Source organism: Echeneis naucrates, chromosome 4, assembly GCF_900963305.1.
Source record: "Echeneis naucrates chromosome 4, fEcheNa1.1, whole genome shotgun sequence".
Classification (NCBI taxonomy): Eukaryota; Metazoa; Chordata; class Actinopteri; order Carangiformes; family Echeneidae; genus Echeneis; species Echeneis naucrates.
The window spans coordinates 16,594,933-16,618,336 of record NC_042514.1 but is presented as its reverse complement, the minus strand read 5'-3'; the positions used below and the strand labels follow the sequence as shown (position 1 = coordinate 16,618,336).

General features: G+C 39.0%; 1 protein-coding gene across 1 annotated transcript in view; it reads left to right on the top strand.

Annotated features, from left to right (window-relative positions):
* The window catches only part of LOC115042136 (contactin-associated protein-like 4), a 94,369-nt gene that overhangs the window by 14,488 nt on the left and 56,477 nt on the right, over positions 1-23,404 (top strand). The window contains exons 2-5 of the mRNA XM_029500186.1: positions 2,272-2,382; positions 15,448-15,641; positions 19,640-19,787; positions 21,578-21,781. Coding sequence (XP_029356046.1) covers positions 2,272-2,382; positions 15,448-15,641; positions 19,640-19,787; positions 21,578-21,781 — 657 coding nt within the window. The remainder of the gene's footprint in view (positions 1-2,271; positions 2,383-15,447; positions 15,642-19,639; positions 19,788-21,577; positions 21,782-23,404) is intronic.

Here is a 23,404-nt window from a genome sequence, read left to right as displayed (position 1 = left end):
CACACTACTTTCCATTAATAAAACTGACGGATAATAAGAATTTTCAAAATGGCAAACTGTAAGCACAGTCATGCTTTGGTTTTAACTCGTGCCCTAACAAATACATTACAAGTTGAAGAGCATTTAGTGAAAGAACTTTCCATTTTGATGTGAAAATCAGAGTGTGCCATAGATTCCTTTTCTTCCCTACAATGCAATAAATGACTTGAGTTTGAATATAAATGCACAAATAAACCCAAAAGTGCCTGCAGGGAGTGGGTGAGTTACCCTGGGTCTTTAATGAGGAAGACATGACACGCTATTCATAACCGTCAACAGCCTGTGGTTTATTATCTCAGGTAATAAAAATTTCTCTGTGCTTGATTTTGAGTACAATTTATGGTGACAAAATAATCTCAGCTGAAGCCTTGTCAGAATAGGACAACAGGAATTGGGAGCAGCGACTAGACTGAATAATCTGAGCTGGCTCTTCTCCCTGTGCTGGAAAACATCTATGTTTAAAAAAAGAAAAAACGTTTTAGACTACTCTGGCAGAGTTATCACTGAAACATCTAAACACTTGTAAGTACGCTCATCAGGTATTCAGTAAAACCTCCTTCAACAACTTTGTCAGCAGGGGGATGACTGTTCTCAATTTAGTTTCCTTGTAAATCACAATGACACGGCAGCACAGGTGGTGATGTCATGTTATTGCAGCGTCCCAGGTTTGAATCCTGGGAACTATGCTGCAGGTCAATCCCCTCCCTCTCTCTCCCTCTCCCTTTATCCTGTTGGCCTCTCTGTCACTTACAAATTAAAATTAATCCATAAAAGCCAACCAGAAAATCACTATAATAGAAATTGAATGTCTCAGCTCTACAATTTGAGTCTTCGACTGAACGGGTTGCAATCCAGTAATCATGTTCGATAGGACCCAACTGTATTTTTGTGGTTTCACCTTTACAAAGTGGGTCCTACATCAATTCAGGCAGATCGATATGAAGTTATCAGAAGTCTCTGTGTGCTTCTGCCTAGTCTGTTTAATTGATAGAAACAGTATTTCAAAGTTACCCTCTTACAGTATCTCACCTTTAGCCTCAATTTTGGTATAACATATACCAAAAGTTATTAATGCAGGTCCAAGACAGCACGTGCATGAAGCTGTCTAAATTTAAGAACACATCATTCATTTGTGACTCTGGGTCATTTTTGTTGGGATCTTCACTACCAGTGAAACATCCAGACATGTTTAAAAACTCCTCTTCGCACAGCAAATAACAAAATGTCATTTGAATCAAAAGCTGGTAATAAAATATATTGCATATGTTAAAGGGGTGGTATCATATTACAGTTACCCTTTTGGTTGAGAGAGGGATCATGGCTTGGGTTTCAAGAAAACTATGCTGTTTCTTGCACACAGTGCTCTTGAGGTGGATCTGTGGTGTCCGGTAGTTTACTGTGGCGGACTTGTTGAACAAAATAGTAGATATTTGGTCTCCGTTCACAGATGCACCAATGTATCAAATAATTCAAGCAGATTGTTGATACAAATGTGTGATTCTGGTGGCTCTCTGTAATTACAAGTACAAAATATGACAATATTGAACACTGTTCAATAACTGCGCTGTTGCTCTACAACAAGAAAGTCGTTTGTTCGGTTCCCAGCCTGGGCCTTTTCTGGGTGGAATTTGGATGTTCTCCCCATGCTTGTGTGGGTTTCCTCCCACCATCCAAAGACATGCATGTTTAGGTAGAAGATGGCTGAATGAACATTGTATTTATAGTATTATATTTCTATAGTGAAAGGGAAAAGAACTGTTGTGATGGTGATGTTCGTGTTTGCATCTATATTTATATCAGAAACATTTTTAACCACAAAATCCTTTCACACAATCTAGCAGTGACATCTATTTAGATACTCACATCCATGGGTCACTAAATCAAAAAAAAATTGTTGTAAAATTAGAACCCCACAACTTGTCATTGACATTCATAAACAAAGTGTATAAGGCATGTAAAGGCTTTCCCTGACATATCTGCTTTGTTTTCTTCTGGAGCTGAATTGACTTGTTTCCCTAATTGCTACTGCAACTTTCCCAGTGTGCAATCATTTCAAGAAAGCTTCAAGTTTAACCTTTTAATTAGAAGAAAATATCTGTATTTCCTGCAGTCTGTTTTTCACCAGCACCACAGTGAGACTGCGCACTATAATATATTGGCCTTTATGTTCCATTAAGTGCACACCATCATTAAATCTTTTTTCTTTTATGTGCTTTGTGAATGATTTAACAGAGGCATGTGACAACCCACTGGTGTTCAATTTGCCACCATCGTCCTTCAGAAGCTCCTCCCAGCTGTCCAGCAGCCATGGGCCGGTCTTCGCTAAGGTCAACAGGAGGGAAGGTAAGAAATGATCATAGCTGTTTTTCATTGTCCAACTAAAATGTTATACTGCTTGCAATGGCAGCACTTTTTAGCGACAGATTTATACAAATGACATTGTCATGAATTGTGCTGTCTAGCTTTCAGGTAGATGAACAATTGTGGCAGAATTTGCGGAACTGAATGTCGTTGTTGGGTCAAATACTGGTCAGCTGTCATTCTAATGAACTGATGAAATAACCTCTGGAATTGTAGAGCTCTATCTGCATGAGATGTGCTCAACACCCTTGCAGATTTTTTTTTTTTTTTAAACCATCATGCTGACACAAGTCATGCAATCCTTTTTTTTTTGGTCTTTCTACAAGAGTTTGTGATGCAGCTCCTTTTAATGCAATCTTCTGTAAGATTTTTACTGTTTTTAATTGGGCTTTAAAATTACAAACAGATGGTACATCTAGATCCTATAGTTTGGGGTTTCTTCTTCATTCCCTGTACGTCTCCTTTGCATTCAGTCATTCCTTCCAACTAGAATCAGTCATGGAAGCATAAATACAAAGAACATCATGATGATTGTTTTTGTTGTTTCCACTTAAGTGAAAGTTGCATTTTTTTTTATTAAATCCAGCATTGGTCTAATTTGCCTAATCTTTTCAGCTCTTAAGAAGTGGAAAAACAAACACGGAGGGTTTTATGTCCTGAAACTATGTGCAAAAGAAGCTTCTGTTTGTTCAGGCTCCCTGGTTAACACTGTTCTCTATCCTTTCCCTTCACAGCAGTGACCTTTTCCATTTTTCATAGTTCATAAGGGTTTGAAAACAGTGAAGAGTTTGGAGTGCAGACCATCCATAAAAAAAGTTTTGCTGCAGCTTTACACTTGATGCACTTGGTCAGTTGTTGACATCTGCTGTCGAGAGGCACCTTCAGGCCAGTGACTCCGGGGAACAGACTGAGATCCCTCTACTGTATCTCCCTTGTTTCAGTGAAACTTTATTTATGTGGACTGCAGTGGTCCATTTTACTCTTGGTGCAGAGAAAGGGTCTTTGTATCTCTACAAGAGATTGAGCATAAAATATCAAAGGCAAACATTAATTGGTTGCACACAGCCTTAGAGATGTCCTTGTGGTTGCTTGGAATAGGAGGGAGGTGTCAAAAAAGATAGGTAGGTAGTTAGATAGGAGAGTGATCAAAAACTCTCCACATGGCCACTTAGTCACAGCTGTGGTTTAAATCTAATTTGTGCTTCATCCACCACAATAGATTTTCAAAAGGGAGCTCTCTCCTGGTTGCTGATACCAGGCTGTATAATTGGCTATCATGGCTTGTTTTTGGATTTCTTAGTTTGCCAGAAACGGCTGAGATTTCTTATCTTTTACTCCTGGAAGAATAATTTGACCAACTCTGTGACAAATTAAAGATAAGCAAACAGAGTTTTTCTTCCTGAGTGATTTTCATTGTGTGTGCTGTACATTGTGTCCCTGTAAACAAATTCCAACATGATGTAGAAAATTAATATGGTAGAGATATTGGTGTTTTCTTGGTTCTGTAGGCGCTGAAACTGAGCCAATCACCCAGCTGGGCCAGTTCTTCCAGAATATGGGACATAGTATGACTTGGGTGCATTAATTCATTCAGGGAAGCTTTGGAATATATGCTGAAATTTCTTAGTAACCAGAAAATACAAGCCTGTCTGCCAGCATTGAACATGGGCAGGGAAAATATAACGGATGAAAGGCCCCGTCCATCAGAATGGTGATATAATGGAGTCTGAAAATCTTTTATCAGAGACCAGGTAGCTGGCTGGGATGTGGAGGTTATAACTCCCACATGCCTCTTTGGCCGTGTCCACCATCAGTGTCATCTCGGCTGGTCAGCCCATATGGGCATTGGCACTGAAAGGACTGTTCACACATGGTGGCCAGTTAGTCCCCCTCACACATCAGGGTGCTTCCTCAAAGTTAGGCGTCGTGCCTGTCTGTATGTACTACAGCATTGCTGCACACTCAGTAGGGCCAACTGTGAGGGCTTAGACACAGCTCACCGGTGGCACTGTAAAAGATGACTTGGTTTCAAAAGCCAAGGGAGCATGAACTCCACGCTAATGGAAATTGACCTCCATTATTTTTAAGTTTTGTCACCATCACAATTGTGTTGATATTCTGACCATCAGGATTCACATTTATATCAGTCTTCATCAGAAAGTGGCCAAGAACTCATTGTTTGGTTGAGAATTCAGTTAGTCCTGTTCTTGTTCCTTACCTACGCCAGTCCTTAAATTTAAATTTAATGAGAATAGTGTTAAAAACTCCTTTGCACATTTCCACCCAGGTTTTCACACACACAAAGATGTAGAATGTGCAGACAGCACTGATCGGTACCTGCTTCTACTCAGTGGCTGGTTATCAGTGACAGGGTGGAGTCAGCGTCCCCCCCCCCCCAACCAGGCACCAGAAGTAGTGACTATATTTATAGAGCGACTATATTTGAAGTGCTCACAACGTTGATCTCATTCTATAATGCAAATCTGTAATTTAGAATAAGGTAATGGGGAATTGGCTGAAAGAGAAAAACTGAGAACTTATGGCCTCACTGACAAGGCAGATAATGAAGATACCTTTACTGATTTTAAATTTATTCTTCCATATTGATGCAAGAGGGGGAGAAAAGGATTGGTGTTTAGATCCTTTCAGATGTGAATACAGATGCCAAAATAGAGTCTAACGTTGCTCTGTTCTTGATTAGATTGCTTTCGCTAATGCTTTATTATATTATTAAGTTTAGACACACTTTCCTATTCATTTGAATGAGAAAGTGTCTCCAAACTTTTGACTGGTAGTGCATTTGAAAAGTTTTCTAAATTAGTAAATTAGTTTTTGCAAAATGGAACTGAAAATTGTTCACTTTTATTCCTCAGTCCAAAATTTTGCTACTAGTGGTTAGATAAGTATGAGCCATGCTGTGACTGTCTGAGCAGCTCTGTATCATTGAAAACGGTCAAAGTGCCCAACAGTTCTTAAACTCAGCAGACTTCCACTGGCTTGATGACGCGCGCGTGTGTGTGTGTGTAGACATTTTAAAAACCAGTGATCCATTGTCCAACTGAGTTTGATGACTGATTCATCTTTGAATAACTGTGGCTGCATAACTGTGTAACAGCCAAAGCAACGTAAAGGGACATTCCGCACAGGTTTGATTAGTCTGCATACTATATGGATGCATAGAGATGGATTTGAAACGTTGTGCTGGGTTTCATAGAACTCATACATAGATACATACATAGATCTTGGTGATAACAATGCTAGATTGATTGCACAGAAAGTGGCATCTAGCTACAGTGAAAAATCACAGTCATCAGGTGACTGGATAGAAGTTACTCTTCTTAAAAAGCAGAAGTTGTTGTGCAGTCAACTACTCCTGTCCCTATCCCACAGTCTGTGGGTTAGGGGCATTTATCATCTGGTGTTCATACCCTGTCCCACTACACCCTTGATCTTGTGGAGTGTGGTCTGTTTTATTAGTAATGTTGTCTTTGGGGCTGCCAAGAAAACATTGAGACAACTTCATTCCATCTTGTAGCCAAATGTTAATGAGAGCATTTAACATTTATAGGGAAATGTTAATGGCAGAATTTAACATCTAAACGGTCTCTGTTTTTCAGTGGGCCATATTGATAATTGCACATTAGAAACACTGTAATTATGCTGAAATGGGCTCGGAAAACTTAATCAGTCCCCAGTAATCGTCTTCTGAAAATAGCAATTAAGATTTAAAAAATGGATTGAAACATTAGTAGAGGGCTGTGGGTTGTGGAAGGAACCAGAGAATCAGGTAGTGATCATCGTGGGAATTTTATGTACCACCTCTCTCTTTTGGAGCTCATGCAGTGCTACTTTTAAACACCTTATCTGGTTAAATTCCACTGCTTCTTGAGTAAAATCCTCTTAATCTGAGGTAAACACTCTCTCCATAAATCTAATTATATGGATAAATATTGTCTGATTCCTTGACAAAATGCAGCTAAAATCGTCTCACCTCAGCCCTCCTCCTATATTGCCACTACATCTCTCACTCAGTTCACTAAAAATAGCCCAAGTCATTAATCCATGGCAGATCCTTTAAGGAGAAAAAAGAAAAGCAGATCAATTTAAGCCAATTTAAACTACCCAACTTATTTACCCATGTGTGGTGTTTTGTTCTACCATATCAACTTTATTTCTATGATGCTTTCCAAATATAAAAAGGCAGGTTTGGAACAATAACAGCAAAAGTGGTAGCAGATAATTAGCTCCAAGTATGACAAGGCTGTCCTCTTTACAAAAATGACAACTTGTTAGTTGGTTGAGTCAATGTGAGTTTGACACACCTTAGTTCTCAGCGCTGTGCAGTACTAATAGTTACCATGACTCTCAGGTAATTTTTTTTCAAGATGATCCTTCTGCACTCGTAATCAAAAAGCTTGGAGTCCTGATCATTCTCCAAACCCTAACCCTTTCTTGTGGATGCAGATGTGCTACAGTGTTAGAATTGCTTTGCACACATACCTTCCATACATCCATCTTAGAAAACACTTCTGACAGCAAGATGTATGTTTGTATGTGGCTGAACGGACAGTAAGACAAACTGTGTGAGGCGGCTTAAGATAGATGGGATTGTGCACAAAGTGCAAAACACCCTCAGAGGTTGAGTTTATGCTGTCTACAATGTGGCCTAAGACATTAAGGTGTGACTTCAATACTCAAACTTAACCATCACTTTGTACTTGGTGCTTGAAATATATACTAGTGAGCACAGCATTCATATGTGACCTTTCAAGTTCATCTTTAACATGACTGGCACAAATTTTGCATTTATTTATTTTATGAAGAAGTATTAATAATGACTCTTTTGACACTTGTGCATTTGCATTATGATTGAGCTATTGGTAACAATATGAGTGAAAATGAATATGAAGAATTAACTTCTCTTTTGACCAAGTGTCATTTCTTTGCAGTTACTTTTATCTCTTCCCCAAAGCCCGCATCTCCAAATCCTGATTCCACTGATGCAGCTGGCTACAACATATTCAACTGGTTTTATGACTGTGGCTTACTGTTTATAAGGACTTTCTAATGGGCCGTTATCCAGCACACATCCTCCAGTGACCTGCCTCTGTAAAAACGACTCCTTTTTTAGGACATTACCTTTTTTGATTTGTCACTTCCCAGTTGTGACATTAATATGGCTGTTAGTGTGCTGCATTGCTGAGTCATGTTTATATATAGCAGCATATTATCTCCCAGCTTGTCATAAAAACCCCTTAAGATCCACCTAAAATGTACTATTGCTGTAGGACTCTGCAGCTCAAACCTGTTTAAAACACTTTCAAACTCCCCCAAGCCCACACAGAGACATTTACAAATCTTGACCTGGTAATGCAGCGCCTGGCTGTCTCTGTCTCACTGCCTCCATTTGAGACCTGCCAGGTTCAGGGATTTCTCCTGTTGCAATGGCTTATGTCCTTATTCCCATCTGCTCTACTTTTGTCTCCCTGTTCACTCCCTGCCTTCACCTTTCCTTTACCTTTGTCTGAGGGCCACAGAAGTACATCACTGCTAACCACACTCTGCATTCATGTGGTGCACACATCTACTCCCTTTAGTAAAGCCATTTCCCTGACAGGAGTCGTGTCAGCTCCTGTTTCCCAGTCAACACTAACAGTGCAGATTGCAAGCAGAAACAAAGGGAACGCCTGTGTTGGATGTGGTGTCCTTTTACTGCTGAAAAAACGCTGAAGTAAATTTTCTGTGTGTTCTATCTAATGCTAGGAACTGGTCTAGTTGTGTGTTAAAGAAAGTGACTCCGAGCTTGACGTGTGTCTCTGTTGTCCAGCTGGCATTATTTACACAACAATGCTGTTTAGAGGGAACAGGATTTGATTGAATCACACTGAAAAAAGCAGAAAAGCACCTGTGGAATTCACTTAACAATCTTCTTTGCATTCAACTACAACTGTATCATGTTCTGAGATAAAATATGTTAGTATCACACAGATTTAACATGATGCGCAGTAAAAGTTCATGAACCAATTGAGTTTATGTTGGACTGTATGCCTAAACTGAAGTTGATATGTGAATGTGATTATGTGCTCGCTTTGTATCGCTTCAGTCCAAGATGTGTACTACTGTGCAGTGCTAGTAGAGTATTTGTTGTGGTATTATGTGATAATTGCTCGAAATTGAACATTGTTTAAACATCTAATGTGCACTTAGTGCACTTTTTTTTTTATTGTTGCTCCTAAAAAAAACAAATATGCACATTCAAATGACTTTTCATTTGGGGTAGGAATCTTTTACTATGTCATGATTTGATTCAGATTTTTTTTGTGAGCTACGATTCAATTCAAAACGATTTGATGCAGAATGATTTCTGCTTCAGTCTATAGGTATGAAAAAGAATCCTCATGATCTACTCGAGTCTGCTTTGCAAGACAGAATGACAAATTGAGACGTTAAAGTGTTTTTTTTTTTGTTTTTTTTTACATTAATTAAGTTTTAAGCATTTATCCATTTGTAGTGGAATTGTACTGTTGCATAAAAGAAAGATCACATATTGCTTAAGTAGCAAAAATAAAAATGTCCCATAAAAAAAAATTGTGCAGTTAAACATGGGCTCCTCATTTTGCAAACCTTGCACACAGTGAAGCTCATGTCAAGCTCATTCTTCCTGGGCATTCAGTAAATAGGGCCCTATAAAATCTGAGATCACGGAATCATTTAGACATTAAAAACTGAATTAATTTTAAACATGGAATAACAGAACTGGCTGACATTTTACGAAGTTTTTATTTTTATGTATTTATTCCCCCCAGAATAAAAAGGAATGTATCCATCAGGAAAACACTCCAAGGGGAGGGCCCTAATAATGTACATCCCCCTACCCATGGATGGATGGATGAATGAATGAATGAATAAATAAATGAAGATGTCTAGGTTAATTGGTGACTTGATGTAAATGTACCTGGTGACCTGAGCAGCATGGTGGCATAGTGGTTAGTGATGTTCCATGCAATAAGAAGGGTGTGGTTTGATTCCCAGTGTGGAGAGAGTAGAGACTAGACCAGAGCAGACCCCCCCCCCAAAAAAAAAAACAAAAAACAAAATGAGTCCAAATCTTTGCCTTCAACAAGGACGGGGCCAGCTGAATCTCTTTCTCCTCCATTATTGTAGTTTCCTCCTTGTTTCTGTGCTTACCCCGCATGCGTATGTTTCAGAACTGGCTCTGTGGTGACGTCAGGATGTCATGCATACTAAATTGAGGCAGACAGCCTGTGGATTTGTGTTTTTTTTTTTTTTTTTTTCTCCTTAAAATCGATTTTGGGACATTTTAAATTGATTCAGAATTGTAGTAAATAAGAATTGGGATTCTTATGATATATCTTCTATGAATTTATTTATTTATTTTTTTTCTTGGCACACCCCTACCTGATTCTTGTCTTTGTAATGGTAACTCATTTTACTTAGATAAAGTTTTTTTTTAATATATAATAATATTTTAGTATTAGTATACAGTAAATAAATGAAAATAATTGGCTTGGAATAAGGGGACATGATAGTCATCAAATATAAAATGATCAAATTGTGTTAAAATAAAGTGATTAAAGAGTTTAATTCACTTCATTTCATCATAATATACTTATTTTGTATCTACACAATGTGTTGATGTTCCTTGAAAATGAATAATTTCTGTTGAAGTAATACAAGACTATCACTTTCTGCCAAAGCAAACAAGTTGTGTGCAACCGATGTCCACAATTGTGAATTGTGTCATATCGGTGCGTTTTTTTTTTTCCCCAGTTCTCAGTCATTGCTAGCTAATGCTTCAAACTAGTGAGCAACAACACACTTTTTTTATGCTATGAAAAATGTGAGACGCTAACTTCATTTTCAATTCATTAATCATTGGCATGACTTTTTTTTTTTTTTTTTTTGTGGAAAATTGAACAGCATTTTGTATTAAGCCACAATTGCAGTAAGTCAACTATATAGCATGTTAGCAGGTTAACATTAAATCTGTTGACCATATGGTTACCACACCTGCTTGTTATTAGGTTTAGAGAAGTTATCTAGTTTGCGTCATGCTACTTGTTTTTACACCTTTTCAACTTTTTTTTCCTCCACCTTCTGGCTATGAGAATAATTTCACAAGTGTCCTTCCTGTCAGTCACTTTCTTGGTTATAGTAAAATTTGCTTTCTGGGCCTTTCCCCAATAAGCCATACTTATACAGTTGCTCTTGTCTACTCAGCTCTGGGAAACCAATCGTGGTTGGTTGATGTAAAATTCATCAATACTGGTGCACCAGCGCTGGAATGTTGAGCTGAGCTTACACCACTGCAACTTTCCCCTGCAATAGAAGAAAGCTGTTTTATTACATCAGCCCTTGTCTCATGAACTCAGTTGTAGTGTACAGCATGCAGAACTCTGCAGGTGAATTACTCTCTGAAACCTGACACTTTTTGCTCATCTTTACCTTCCTTTTTATATTTGTGCACTCACTTCATAAAGTCATCATGAAAGGACAGGGAAGGCCACCCAGAAATGGCACCATTTCAGTTGTGCCATGTATGTGTGCCCCAGATATATATGCAGCTTCTCAAGCTTGATCCCTGTATCAGTTTACAAGATTCTCAACAAACAATGATTCACATTTAATCTAAACTCGATGGCATATGGCGGTCTAGCAGCTGGTCCCATTAATGCAGGTTCTCATTTTGATTTAAAATGCTGCCAGGCACTAAGATGCTGCTCTTGTTTAGAGTAAAACAAGGATAGTTGTAAAACACTTCTGGTTTCTGATGGGCATGAACTGACTGCTGTGGGAACTGATCTGAGTTTCTGTTCCATCTCCCATCCCTGCGCCAATAAAAATGTCATAATCCAGCCCTGACATCACACGTCCTTGGCATGTATCCTAATGCTGAGCCAGGAGGAAGCATTCTAAATAACATTCCCTTTGATGCTTTCATTCTAGCCCAAATAAATCCATACATGATGAGCAGCAATGACACATATTTACTTCGTTGGATTTTTTAGAGGGAGACTTGTTGGAAAACTGGAGTAAACAAGAAAATGCACACTTACCTTATGTGCCTTCAGTCGATGACTACGCCACTGACCTTTGAACTGTTGGCTTTTTATATGAACACATTCTGTTCACAAAATATTCAGCACTCAATACTGTGATTTTAATGTTGATTCCAAAATTTGTCTCTGAGCAAACCTGTCCCCAAAACTCTGATTTTAAAATCAGTCATGTCAGGCTGGTTTGAACAGCGATGGAGCTCTGAACTGTGTTTAACCTCAGACAACTTCTTGAGTGAGGAAAACAAGCTTTGGTGTCATTACAGAGTGTTAGGAAAAGAAAACAAGCCGATTTACTGGATCAGAACTGAGAGTCATGCGTGACGGAACCTATTGTTGTGGTGATCAAACAAGTGATGTGTGACTAACGTAGGAGATCCCCCCCCCTTTTTCACACAGATGTCCAAGTTTACACTCATCTACTTCATTTAGACATCTGCTTTCTGCTCCACTTGTTTATGAGCAAAGGTTTCATCTCAACCTCTCCAAATTCCTCCTCTGCCATCTCAGTCTCTCTAACCCTTTCTCTTTTCTTTTGTCTCTGCTAGTCACTTCTTCATTTCCTCAGTCCAGCTGTAATGAGCAAAGGCCAGTGTGTCTGCTCGCCCCTGTTGTGCTGTAGGTGTTTCTGTCTGTTACAGAGGAATGTACTGGCTCTCGTCTTTAGCTGCTGCCCTAACAAGCAAGTAACAAATCACTGCAACAGCTGGCCTAGGAAAAAGGACTGGCCCTTAGAGAGATGACCTCAGACACAGTTCATTCAAAACATTCCCAAGGCTTAAATTTGGTTTTAATAGCAGTGTAGAACCATACTGAATTTCAATTGCGTATTTGTGCTTATTTTGTTATTTGTTATTCTGGTAAGCAGAACATGCTGATACAGTTCGTGATAGTTTCAAAGTCACAATGACAATATATAAAAGGTTTGAGGAGCATATGTAAAAATAAAAATCTTCCTTAGATTAGAATGTGTTTTAGATTCTTAGATTAGAAACTGCAGATTCTTAGATTCTTCTGTGTGAAGAAGAGGCCAACTGGACAATAAAGTGAAAAATAATCAAAAAGTAGCAAATGGCTAAAAATGCAGGTGATGGTAGAGGGGTAAAAAAAAAAGATGCTTTAACTGTGAGGGTTATTGAAAGGATTGAAGCTGTATTCCTGGAGACTGAATTGGAGCGAGGTGTGCATTTGGATGTGGGAATAAGAGCAGCGATGATGACTGAGGGAATTTGCGGCAAAGTTAAGAAATCATTGGGGTTCTTTTGATGTAACAGTGTATTTCCAGGTCCGTATCACAAGAGACTGTTACTGGAAAGCAGTCTGATAAAAACCTCCAATGAGCTCTCCCTTCTTCAAGCAGGAAACAAATATTTCAAATCAGACTTATAATCAAAATGTTGTATGCTCTGCATTTACAGTTGTTAAGCTACACAGGATATAATAGCAACTTTTTGCACCTCAAGTCCTCAAGTTGTCTTCCATCTTACAGTCATACTGTTAATGATTTTGTGTTGGACTCTTTCAAACACCTGAAAATATTCAATGGTTATCATATATAACAAAGCTTATAGATGACTGTGCATCTTAACATTTTACAAACTGAAATCAGTTTGGCTGCATTGACTGACAGATACATTTTATGTTGATTTACTAAAATAATTTGAGTGAGTGAGAGAGAAATTTTGCCAGCTGTGGTCGTACACATCTGTCTCAACAGCCCATCATAGCAGTGGGACAGTGCAGATGGCAACTGTGGGTTCTGTTACTACAGCAGTCATTAGCTGTTTCAGTAGAAAGAGGTTTCATAATGGATGTGATGAGAAGAGGGAATTAATGTGGAGTATTTAAGCATTGATTTGTCATATCTTCATCTCAGCAGGACATCACCTTGGCAACAGAATCTAAAGTGGCCTTTAGGCTACCTGTTTTGCCATGTGTAGGCATGTGTGGGTTTTTTTTTTTATTTATTTATTTTTTTTGGAAAGTGCGTGCGCACTCTACAGGGAAGAAATCCCTGTGAGGTGCCATGAGTTTGCTGTAGACTGATTCAGCACTTTTTCTATAACACACACACACTTCTCTAAATACAAAGTGTCATTATTTTAAGGCAGTCTTTTCCATCACCCTCAATGTTTCTTTATATTCAGGTTCTGCCATAACTCTACAAACGTAAGCAAATACAGAATTCTTTTCACACGGGATGCCATCGGTGGTAGCATCCACAGTAGAAATATTGTAGTTGCCTAAATTGTAGCAGTGTCTTTGCAAAGGTTACTGTATCAAAGCACAACTGTCTGTCACAGCACACAAACTGCAGAAAGTCTTATAACTGGGATGTTTTTCTTTTTGCATGTTTTGTTTGCCACAGGACTCCTCAGTTAGGTTAATTTTTGGCTTTTTCACTGCGCTGTCAGTTTTAAATACCACATTTGGTTCTTTAAAAAGAGGCCTATCCCAAAGATTACATTTAAAATGTGAGATCAGGACTTTAGCCAGACATGACAACAGGTGCTTACTTGAATATTTTAGGTTAAAATAAGTAAGTGCATTTGCAGTTTTCATTTGTGAATGGAGGAAAAAAAAAAAGACATTCTGACTCTGAAATAGGTTTTGCTCCTTTTCCCAGTCTCTCTCCACTCTATTGTGGATCCCTGGGACTATAAAAGCCACGTGGAATCACAAACTCCTCTTTTCAAAACATGTGGGGAAGTGTTTCTTTGACAAACATATATAAAGAAATAATGTACTCTATGCATTCATGTTTTGTCTCCTCCTGTCTTTATCACTGTATCTTGCTGTTGATGGTCCTGAGTTGTTGTTCTGCGCTCCCACTACTACTGGACTGTTTAGAGCGCAGAATTAAACTCTTTACTTACTATAAAGAACAGCACAGGCTAGTTTCCATTGATATTTGGAAATTACTGTGTCCCCTGTCAGTGTGAGATCACTTGAGGCCTATTTGCTGATGCCTTCTGGCTGTCCTGCGATTCAGGCTTAGGCAAAGGTGCGTTTGCAGTTGCAGCCCCCATATGCTGGAAAAATTTAAAATCACTTGATAGTTTTAAGAAGCTGTTAAAAACCATAACCCCTTGAAACTGTCATTTCTGATCACTGTGTTTGTATGCCTGTATTTATTACAGCGACATCCCATGGTGAGTATAGGACCAACTTCTTTTTTACTTTGCAACATGAACACAATGTTTGAAATTTCAAACACACCTGGGTGCCCCCTCAAGTAGCTGCAACAGCTGTTGCCAAGACAGAAAGGGGACATGCTGCCCCCCCAAAAAACATGGGAGGAATGCTCATACTGCAAAACACTGCTGAGAAGACAAATACAGTGATTTAGGTCACATTAGTGTGGTAGAGTTTAACGAATGCTGTCAGTTTTGTGGTCCCATTTAAAATAAGTGGTAACACAAACTTGGAAACAAACTTAGTTCTTGTGTTATGCTTCTGCTCAATAGTATAATCCATTTCCTGCAAGCGTTTGAGACTTAAATGTCCCACTTAATGCCTCTGATGATGAGGATTTATTATTTATCATTATGAAACCCGGGGAAGTGTTTGACACATTGCAGGGTTTAAAGCTGTGAGCGTTTAAGTGGACCTAAAAAAGCCAGAAGAGGGATAAACTATATTTACACTATATTTTGTCACTTTTTGACTTAAAGCTGGGTGCCCCTGGAGAGCATGGATGGATAACTGCAGAATTTTCACGTCAGCTCATATACTTTGTTTGTATTTATCATTTGTGAACTCCTTACCACTACTTTGTCAACATTAATAAAACTGTAAACAAACTAAAGCTAGATACCATTCATATACAAACAATTATTTGCTTTGAAACCTCGGCAGGAAGGAAGGAGTCCAGAGCATCAATTCAGAGATTCACAGTTCCGGTTCAAACATCAAAATCTATTTAAAGTTTATTAATACACACACATTTTTGTTTCTGTCCTGTCCTCAGGAGCTGGAGGTTGGTCTCCTCTTGTCTCTGACAGATACCAGTGGTTGGAGGTGGACTTGGGAAGGCGGACCCAAATCACAGCTGTTGCCACGCAGGGGCGATATGGAAGCTCTGATTGGCTGACAGGCTACCTGTTGATGTTCAGCGACACAGGACACAACTGGAGACAACACAGACAAGAGGACAGCTTAGGGGTAACTCTCCTGCAACAATGAGCCAACACAATGTCTCTGAAACTTTTTTTACATGAATAAAAGTAGTTTTCAGTCACTGTCAGTCCAGACAGAAGTTACAGAAGTTTCATAGGTCGCGAGGTGATGAAAGTATCTTGTGTTGCAAATTTAGTAGATCATGGAAAAGCTTACAATTTTTGACTTTGCAGAAACACAATTTTGTTGCCTCTTATATTTATATGTTGGTACTTGTTTTGGTGCTTATTCCGCAGGCGTATGTTTCAGAACCGGCTCTGTGGTGACGTCAGGACGTCCTGCATACAAAATGGAGGCAGACAGCCTGCAGATTTGTTTTACTTTTTTTTTTGGGACATTTTAAACCAATTCTGAATTGTAGTAAATGAGAACTCTTATATGAATCAATATATATCTTTTTTTTGGGGCACGTCCTGCTTTGTTGTTATTTGGATTCAAATTGCACCTATACATCTGTTTAAGACAATAGCATGTCGTGAATTCAGCTCCAGGTGGAGAGTAGCTGAAAATTTTGGTTCAGTGAATTTAAAATACGTTTGGCCTCACTGTCACAGACATAATTTACATTATCTGTGGGGACTGGTACTGCCTGCAGCAGCAAGCCTGCTCACTGGGGGCCTTTCACTCATTATTAATAATGGATGGAACAATGAAAGAAACCCGGGCTCGGCTCTGTCGACTGCATGGAGGTGGTGTCGAACAGTTTAACCTTCGCTGAGAGGAGGCGGGTGCTCTTGTGGCAGGGCTGCGTGGCATGAAAAATATCACAGCTTTGATACTTGTAGCAAAGTTGTCTGTCAGTCTCCAATTAAGTCATTGAATGAACACTTGTCAGCTCAGTCACAGTGAGCAGGTCTTGATGACGGTGTCAGCTGAGGAAAGTGGTTAAGACATGCATGTGGTGATTTAGACATTATGCAGTGCAGCTGATGTATGTTCCAAATGGGCACAGGAGAAACTCACAGTTGAGGGTCTTTCTTCTGCTTCTCCATTAGTTAGTTGCGGTATTCCTTGGTATTTCATCTTAGCTTTCAAAATCATCATTTTCAGATATTTTATATCATCACTCTTTTTCAGTAAAGGAGGGGGCATTCTAGTTTGCAGAAGAAGCAAAGTACGGGATGTCAGATTGACGGAAAGCCATTCAGGCCTCAACTGATATTGATTGAACAGCATTAGACATGAGTCAGAGGCAGACAAGCATCACCTCACTCCTTTGTGGTTGACATCAGCCTGGAGAGCAACTTCTGATCCAGATTTGACAATTTTATTTCCCAGCTAAGGGTACAAACACCTGAAGCCTGGGAGCCAGCACTAAAACAGAAGAAGCAGCTTTAAAAACTTGTTGATTTTACATTCATCCTGAAAAGTGATAAACTCAGATCCACTCTGAGTGCTTTTAAAGCTCCATATATTAGTCAGACCAGATAAGTATGTCTCCTAAAGAAGTAGTTTGACCGCAAAAGTAGCTGGGTCCCACACAGTCTCTCCCTGACATCATAGCTCACATGCTCCATTTTTCTCTTTTAGGTCATCAGCAGTGGAAAAGTAACTGAGTACATTTACCTAGGCCGTGTACACCATGACCGTTTTGAGCCATTATACTTTACCTGTCACTTCATACATCAAATACATTTCAAGGGTAAATATTACAAATTTCATGAATTTATCTGCTTCCCAGTTACTGCAGAGATTTTACAAATTAAACATTGCATTTGCTTTTTTGTGTTAAATTTATCAATTTAATCCATAAACTACCTTTAAAAAAAATAAACAAAAAAACTAAATTAATCTCCACCAAGTATATTTCAGCTCTCCTTACATATACAGTTATAATAATAATGATAATAAAAATGATAATCCAATAAAAGTACAGCACAGTACAGTAAGCTGAGTTTAATATTCACATACACTTATGTGCATTTACCTTTTTAAACTACTCTAACATAATAGAGTAATAGATTTAGATGCTTTTTGCACCACCACTTAGTATTAGCAGTGTTGTTGGCAGTTCCACCAGTGATTTTGCTCTTCAAACTTCACACAGGATCTGATTTAGTAACCTTAAAGTTGCCCGAAGACGAAAAGTAAAGATTACAAACGTCTTTTTTTTTCCTTTTATTTTGTCCATTGACAATTTCAATTCTTTCAATCATAACTTCTCATTATTTACGCACAGAAACACACATTGTGACTCAACCACTCAGCCATTGTAGCATCTTAGCTGTAACAACACTAAATCATGTGTGATTACACACCTGACAAATTCTTCAAGTGTTATTAAGTCTGTATTCAAATCAGGCATGTCCAAAGTTCAGCCTGGGGACTTATTGTTGCCCAGTGACTGACTTTAAATTGCCCACAGCCAAAAATATACTATCTGCAGAGTTTATGAAGCAATTTCACTTTTTGGAAGCAATACACCACAATTCACAGATATCTCTATATAATCAGGCAGAACTAATATTTTCAAAAGGCAGTCAAGTAGAAGGAGGCAATAGACTTTGCAGCAGCCATGGCCACAGCAATAGAAAATAAAAAGTCAAACGCGACCGCTACTGCTTTTGGGTTGGCAACGCATGCCATCCCCCGAATGTTGGGGCATTTGTGGGGATGGCATGCGTTAGAAGAAATTTCTGCCCATGGAAAAAAATGTAGTACTGATATTCTCATGACTCATTGGAAATTGTAGTTTATAAAAATTTCATAGCTGAAAGATCCATTCTCACCTCTGCTTAAAAAGCACTTGCTTCCTCTACATGCGCACCTCCTTTCCTCTTTTCTACCCTCAATTAAATGTGGTATGTTTTATTGGCATGAGTGCAAAACTGTTAAGATATTGCACTTTCAATTATGATATTAGGGGAGAAAAGAGAGGCTTGTCAGAGGCCACTCATATTTCAAAAGATGTGCGAGCAAGCAAATTCTGTGCAGCTCTCCTCAGCCTCCTCAGCGGAAAACAGAGCCATTTGTTGAGCTAAGCGCTCCACTGCCCAGCCAACTCAGTCTCTCAGAACACCAAAGACGGCATCAAGATCACAATTGTGCAGCACCAGGGAAGCCAATTTCACTCACATAGCCACATCAGTACACACACATGTTCAGGTGACTCCACACATTCTCAAGCAGGGCATAAGACAAGACATAAGCAAAGCGCTTGCACACAAATGCAGTGAGTTTTTCTGAGGGTTTCTTTTTTTTGCATTTGTTTTTCGTACCGGTGTCAATGTAGGTGTTGCTCTGTGTGCTGTTTCCGTGTCAAACAAAGAAATCCCACCGGATTCACATGTGCAGCTTATTGGGGAAAGTAGAAGCCATTAGTCTTTTAAGAGAGGCTTGCTATGGAGAGAGAAGAGGTTCCAGTTATTGATCATCGAACAAGGGAGAAAGGAGGAGAGTGAGTTCATCAGCAGCTGGAATCAATTGCATCTGAATTAAGAGTTTGTAATTGTCTCAAGACCAGAGAAGAATTTTCCTCCATACACACACACACACACCAACCACAATTTCCAGATTATAAGCCGCTACCTTTTTCACATGCTTTGGAACCTGCGGCTTAAACAACTTTGTGGCTAATTTATGGATTTTTTTGGGTAACGAGCTTCATGCTGCCAATACATTTAGCGTCACATCAGACCGATGAAATTACTGAACAGGTCACAGTGGACCCATAAAATTGTTTGAATTAAATTAAACGCATCCACACTAAGTTCTTCAGGTCAGTCATTTATTTTGCACTTCATGCACACACCCTTATCATGGAAAACACACGAAGCAATGCATATGATGCAGCTCTCAAGTTAAAGTCGATCGAGCTGGCGAAAAGGTGAAATCTTTGTGTGTAATATAGTTACTGCCATATGCCATTTCCAAAACAGTTTTTCTTTAAATTTAGCGAGTGCAGCTTATATTCAGGTGCGCTCTATAATCCGGTAATTACGGTATACACATTTGCAAATTTACGCTTGTTTCTGCTGTGCCAGGCTTTTCCAGGTAACAGTAATGCAGACACTGTGGTCCAATACAAACTGGAACAGGCCGTGATAGCCCGCTACCTCCGCTTGATCCCCCTTGATTGGAACCCCACTGGACGTATTGGACTTAGATTGGAAATATATGGATGTCGATATAGTAAGTTCACTTTTATTTTTCTGACTGATTTTTATCTGGCTACAAATATCCATTGTGAATACAAATGCTCAGTTTTCGCATTTCTTTATGTACATTTTAAAAGTGTTCAAATGCAAAAGGCGCTGGATTTTTTTTTTAGACAGTAAAGCTATTCGATGATAAAGAAAAAGACACTGTGCATATACAAGAGATATTCTCTCCCATATACAGCATTTAATACTACAAATGGTTGTTTCTACTGCAGGAGATCTAGTTGCTTGTTTTATTGTGCAAAGAGGAGATAGGTCTATGGCATAGACAGACTCAAGTCCCTTCTTTTTGTCATATTATTAGAGTGTGAGTGCTGTTTATAATGGGCAGCTGATTTCAGCTCTTAAAGGAAATATTTCGTGTGAAATAAAACTGAAGAGCGTTATAGGAATATAGTATCTGTCCCTGTCTCACTTGGTGAAAATGGGATGGAAAACCTAGCATCCTCAATTTCTTCCTGAACATCTAAGCATGGAAGCATAATAAACTGACTGCGGTTCACTATCTTTGTCATCTTTGATACTGTAAACATGAGGCATGATGAGAATGGGGGAAAAAAATCTTCTGATAGTGTCCCTGTCCCTGAATATTACTTTTTCATCATGAAGATTCACTTGTATTCTGCCCTCCCATCATTAACATTTGATTACTCACACTGGTCTTTTTAAGGTCTGCAGTTGCTGGTCATTAGTGGAAACTCCACCACAAAGTTTTGCCAAGGTGTTTTGGGTTTGATTTTGTGCATTAAGAGGCCGAAGGTTTTCATGCTCATTAGTAACGATACAGCGAGAATCAGCACTATTCAAGCAATAAAAATGGGGCCAATCACTAGAGAATATGGACCATATGAAATGATTAAAAATAGCAAGACTGATGCCTGAACAATGAAGTGTAAGCAAATGAATCATTTTAGGCCGCAGCAAAAGGTAGCTAGCTGCATCAAAACACTGAGGGCCTTGCTGTTGTGTGGTAGCTTATTGTAATAGCTCTCTCTTCTTTTACATAGCTATGCTGGTAGAGTTGAAAATCCCATATTTTTAACTAGGCAGTACTCGAACTCACAATCATTTTCTGTTGATGTGATATAAAAAATGAGGAATAAGGTTCTTTGAAACTAAAGCTGCTGGGTGTTATACAGTTAGCTGGCTCGAAAGTCAAAGCCTTCATTCATGGCTCTTTGACAGTCAGAAGTGATTAATCGCATTTTTATGCTCAAAACACAATAATGAATTCAAAAGTAGTGTAGTGGGCATTTTTATTCTAAAAGTAGGGCAATACTATCATAAGTTGCATCAAGATTTGGCAACACAAGAAATAAGAATCAGAGCTGATAATACTGAAGTGTGAAGTTCATAGTTCTTCACCTTTCTCCATTTTTCTTTCCCCACTGGTTCTTCATGTTTCAGTTCATGTGAGTGCTACAACAGTCTTAAGCCCACCCCAAATGCTGTTATTGGTTGAGTGCGCATTTAAGCCATTCCCAAACCAGTAGTGCTCCACACCTCAGCCAATGAGCAATAGATACTTCAAAAAAGTAAAAAAAAAAACCAAACAAACAAAAAAAAAACTAACTGCATTAACATGAGATAAAATAATTGTAATAATGCAATAACTTTTCCAGCCCTGTTATTTTCACCTTATACTGTTGCACAGTGTCAAACTTCAATTGTTAAATGTGCTAAAATCTGGATCATTACAGTTATTGCACTGCTCAGTGTTGTATAATGAAGCTCTTTCCCCTGCTCTGTGTTGCTCTGCAGCTTCTGATGTGGCAAACTTTGACAGCAGCAGCAGCCTGATCATTAGGCTGGGTGTTCGGCCAAGCAGGACAACAATGGAGGTGATTTCTCTTAAGTTTAAAACCCTGAAGAATTCTGGGACACTGCTCCATGCAGTGGGACAGAGAGATCACAGCCTCACTTTGGTGTTGCAGAAAGGACGACTGCTCCTCTACCACCAACAAGGTACAATTTGTGGCTGAGTTTACAATGTTCACACAAATTCACATGTTACGGTAGTGCAGAGACAGGGTGTAAAATGAACACTGGCTTTGAGATAAGGGTTTCAGTTCTTGGCAGGGGAAATCTAATAAACAGCACTTGCCCGTTCCTCACTGCCACCACTGAAATGCCCTTGAGCAAGGCGCTTAACAGCATCTGCTCCAGCGGCGCTGCAGATCAGACTTTTTTTTTTTTCCCAATGGACAGTTTCCAGTTTGAGCGTGTATAACTGTGTCGGGGCATTTATGAAAAAGAACATTTTCCTGTCAGTGAAAAGACCCTGAATATAATGCACAAAGGGTTAAATAAATGATGTAATTTAAAATCATTTGAGTTAATTTGCATCCATCCATCCATCTTCCACCGCTTTTCCGTTCCTGGATAATGGGGGGTGCTGGGGCCAATCCCAGCTCACGCTGGGTGAGGGTGGAGTACACCCTGGACAGGGCCAACACACAGAGACAGACAGAGACCAACAACCACTAATAGAAATTCACTAACAATCTTTCAAAGAAATCTTTCAACAGACTTCAGCATCACAAGCACAGCTAATAAGAAAGCCAAATACATAATGTTGAATTGAAAACAACTTGATTAGGCTGTCTCTTGAATACAGCATGTGTAGTAGAACAACAAACAGTCAACTACCTCAGGACCAGGAATGAAAGGCACTGTAGGGCAGCAGGAACTTCGAAATTTCTTAATTTAATCTTTGTGAATATGTTGAAATGTTTCTTTGAACACTTCGATGGCAAACTTTGCAGCTCTAACTATCTTTCTGTTCATCCACTGTTCAGGTTTTGTTCAATGCTCTGAGTAAATGCCACTTAAACACCTAAACCATGCAGTATAATTATGCACTGATTCAGGCTCCAGAGCCTCCACCATCCTTTGTCTATATAAGGAATTTCATATCCAGCGCATTTTTGTCCCCACAATGAAACGGAGGGAGCTTCAAGTCTTTCTCCATCCATCTGCTGTCTTGCTTATTTGTTTGTCAGAAGTGATTTCTAAGATACCACTGATCCAGTTCTGTGAAACTCAGGAGAATTACACTCCTTCCTAATGAGCTCACTGCAGTCTTTGTTTGTTTCTCCATATGTCTCAGACAATATTTCAAATAAACTCAAGAAACGTAGTGAATTGGTGCAGTTTACCACTGCAGCTTTGAAGCTGCAGGTCACTACAAGGAACATGGATGTTTTTGATTGATTTGTATTGGGAGAAACATGTTCACTTTTTTTTTTTTTTTTTAAACTTGGCCTCCTCATTGTCTTACTCTTAATCTATGATGGATACTAGCAGCATATGATAATGATGAATTCAGCAAAGCAGAGTGGGCTCTGCAAAAACTGCAGTTTATGTTTACAACTCATACCCCTTGGTACTCCTTACATAGCTCACTTGTCAGTTGAGACTCTTGCATGTAAAGTAGGAAACCATTGCAGACTTAGATCTGTCACTATAATAACAGCATTTCAAGGTCTGCGTTGTTTATTTGGTTAAATTTGCATGGTAGAATTTTAATGATGGTAGATGAAAGACAGCTTTCGCTTTCCCTACCTATTATTATAATCACAGGTGCAC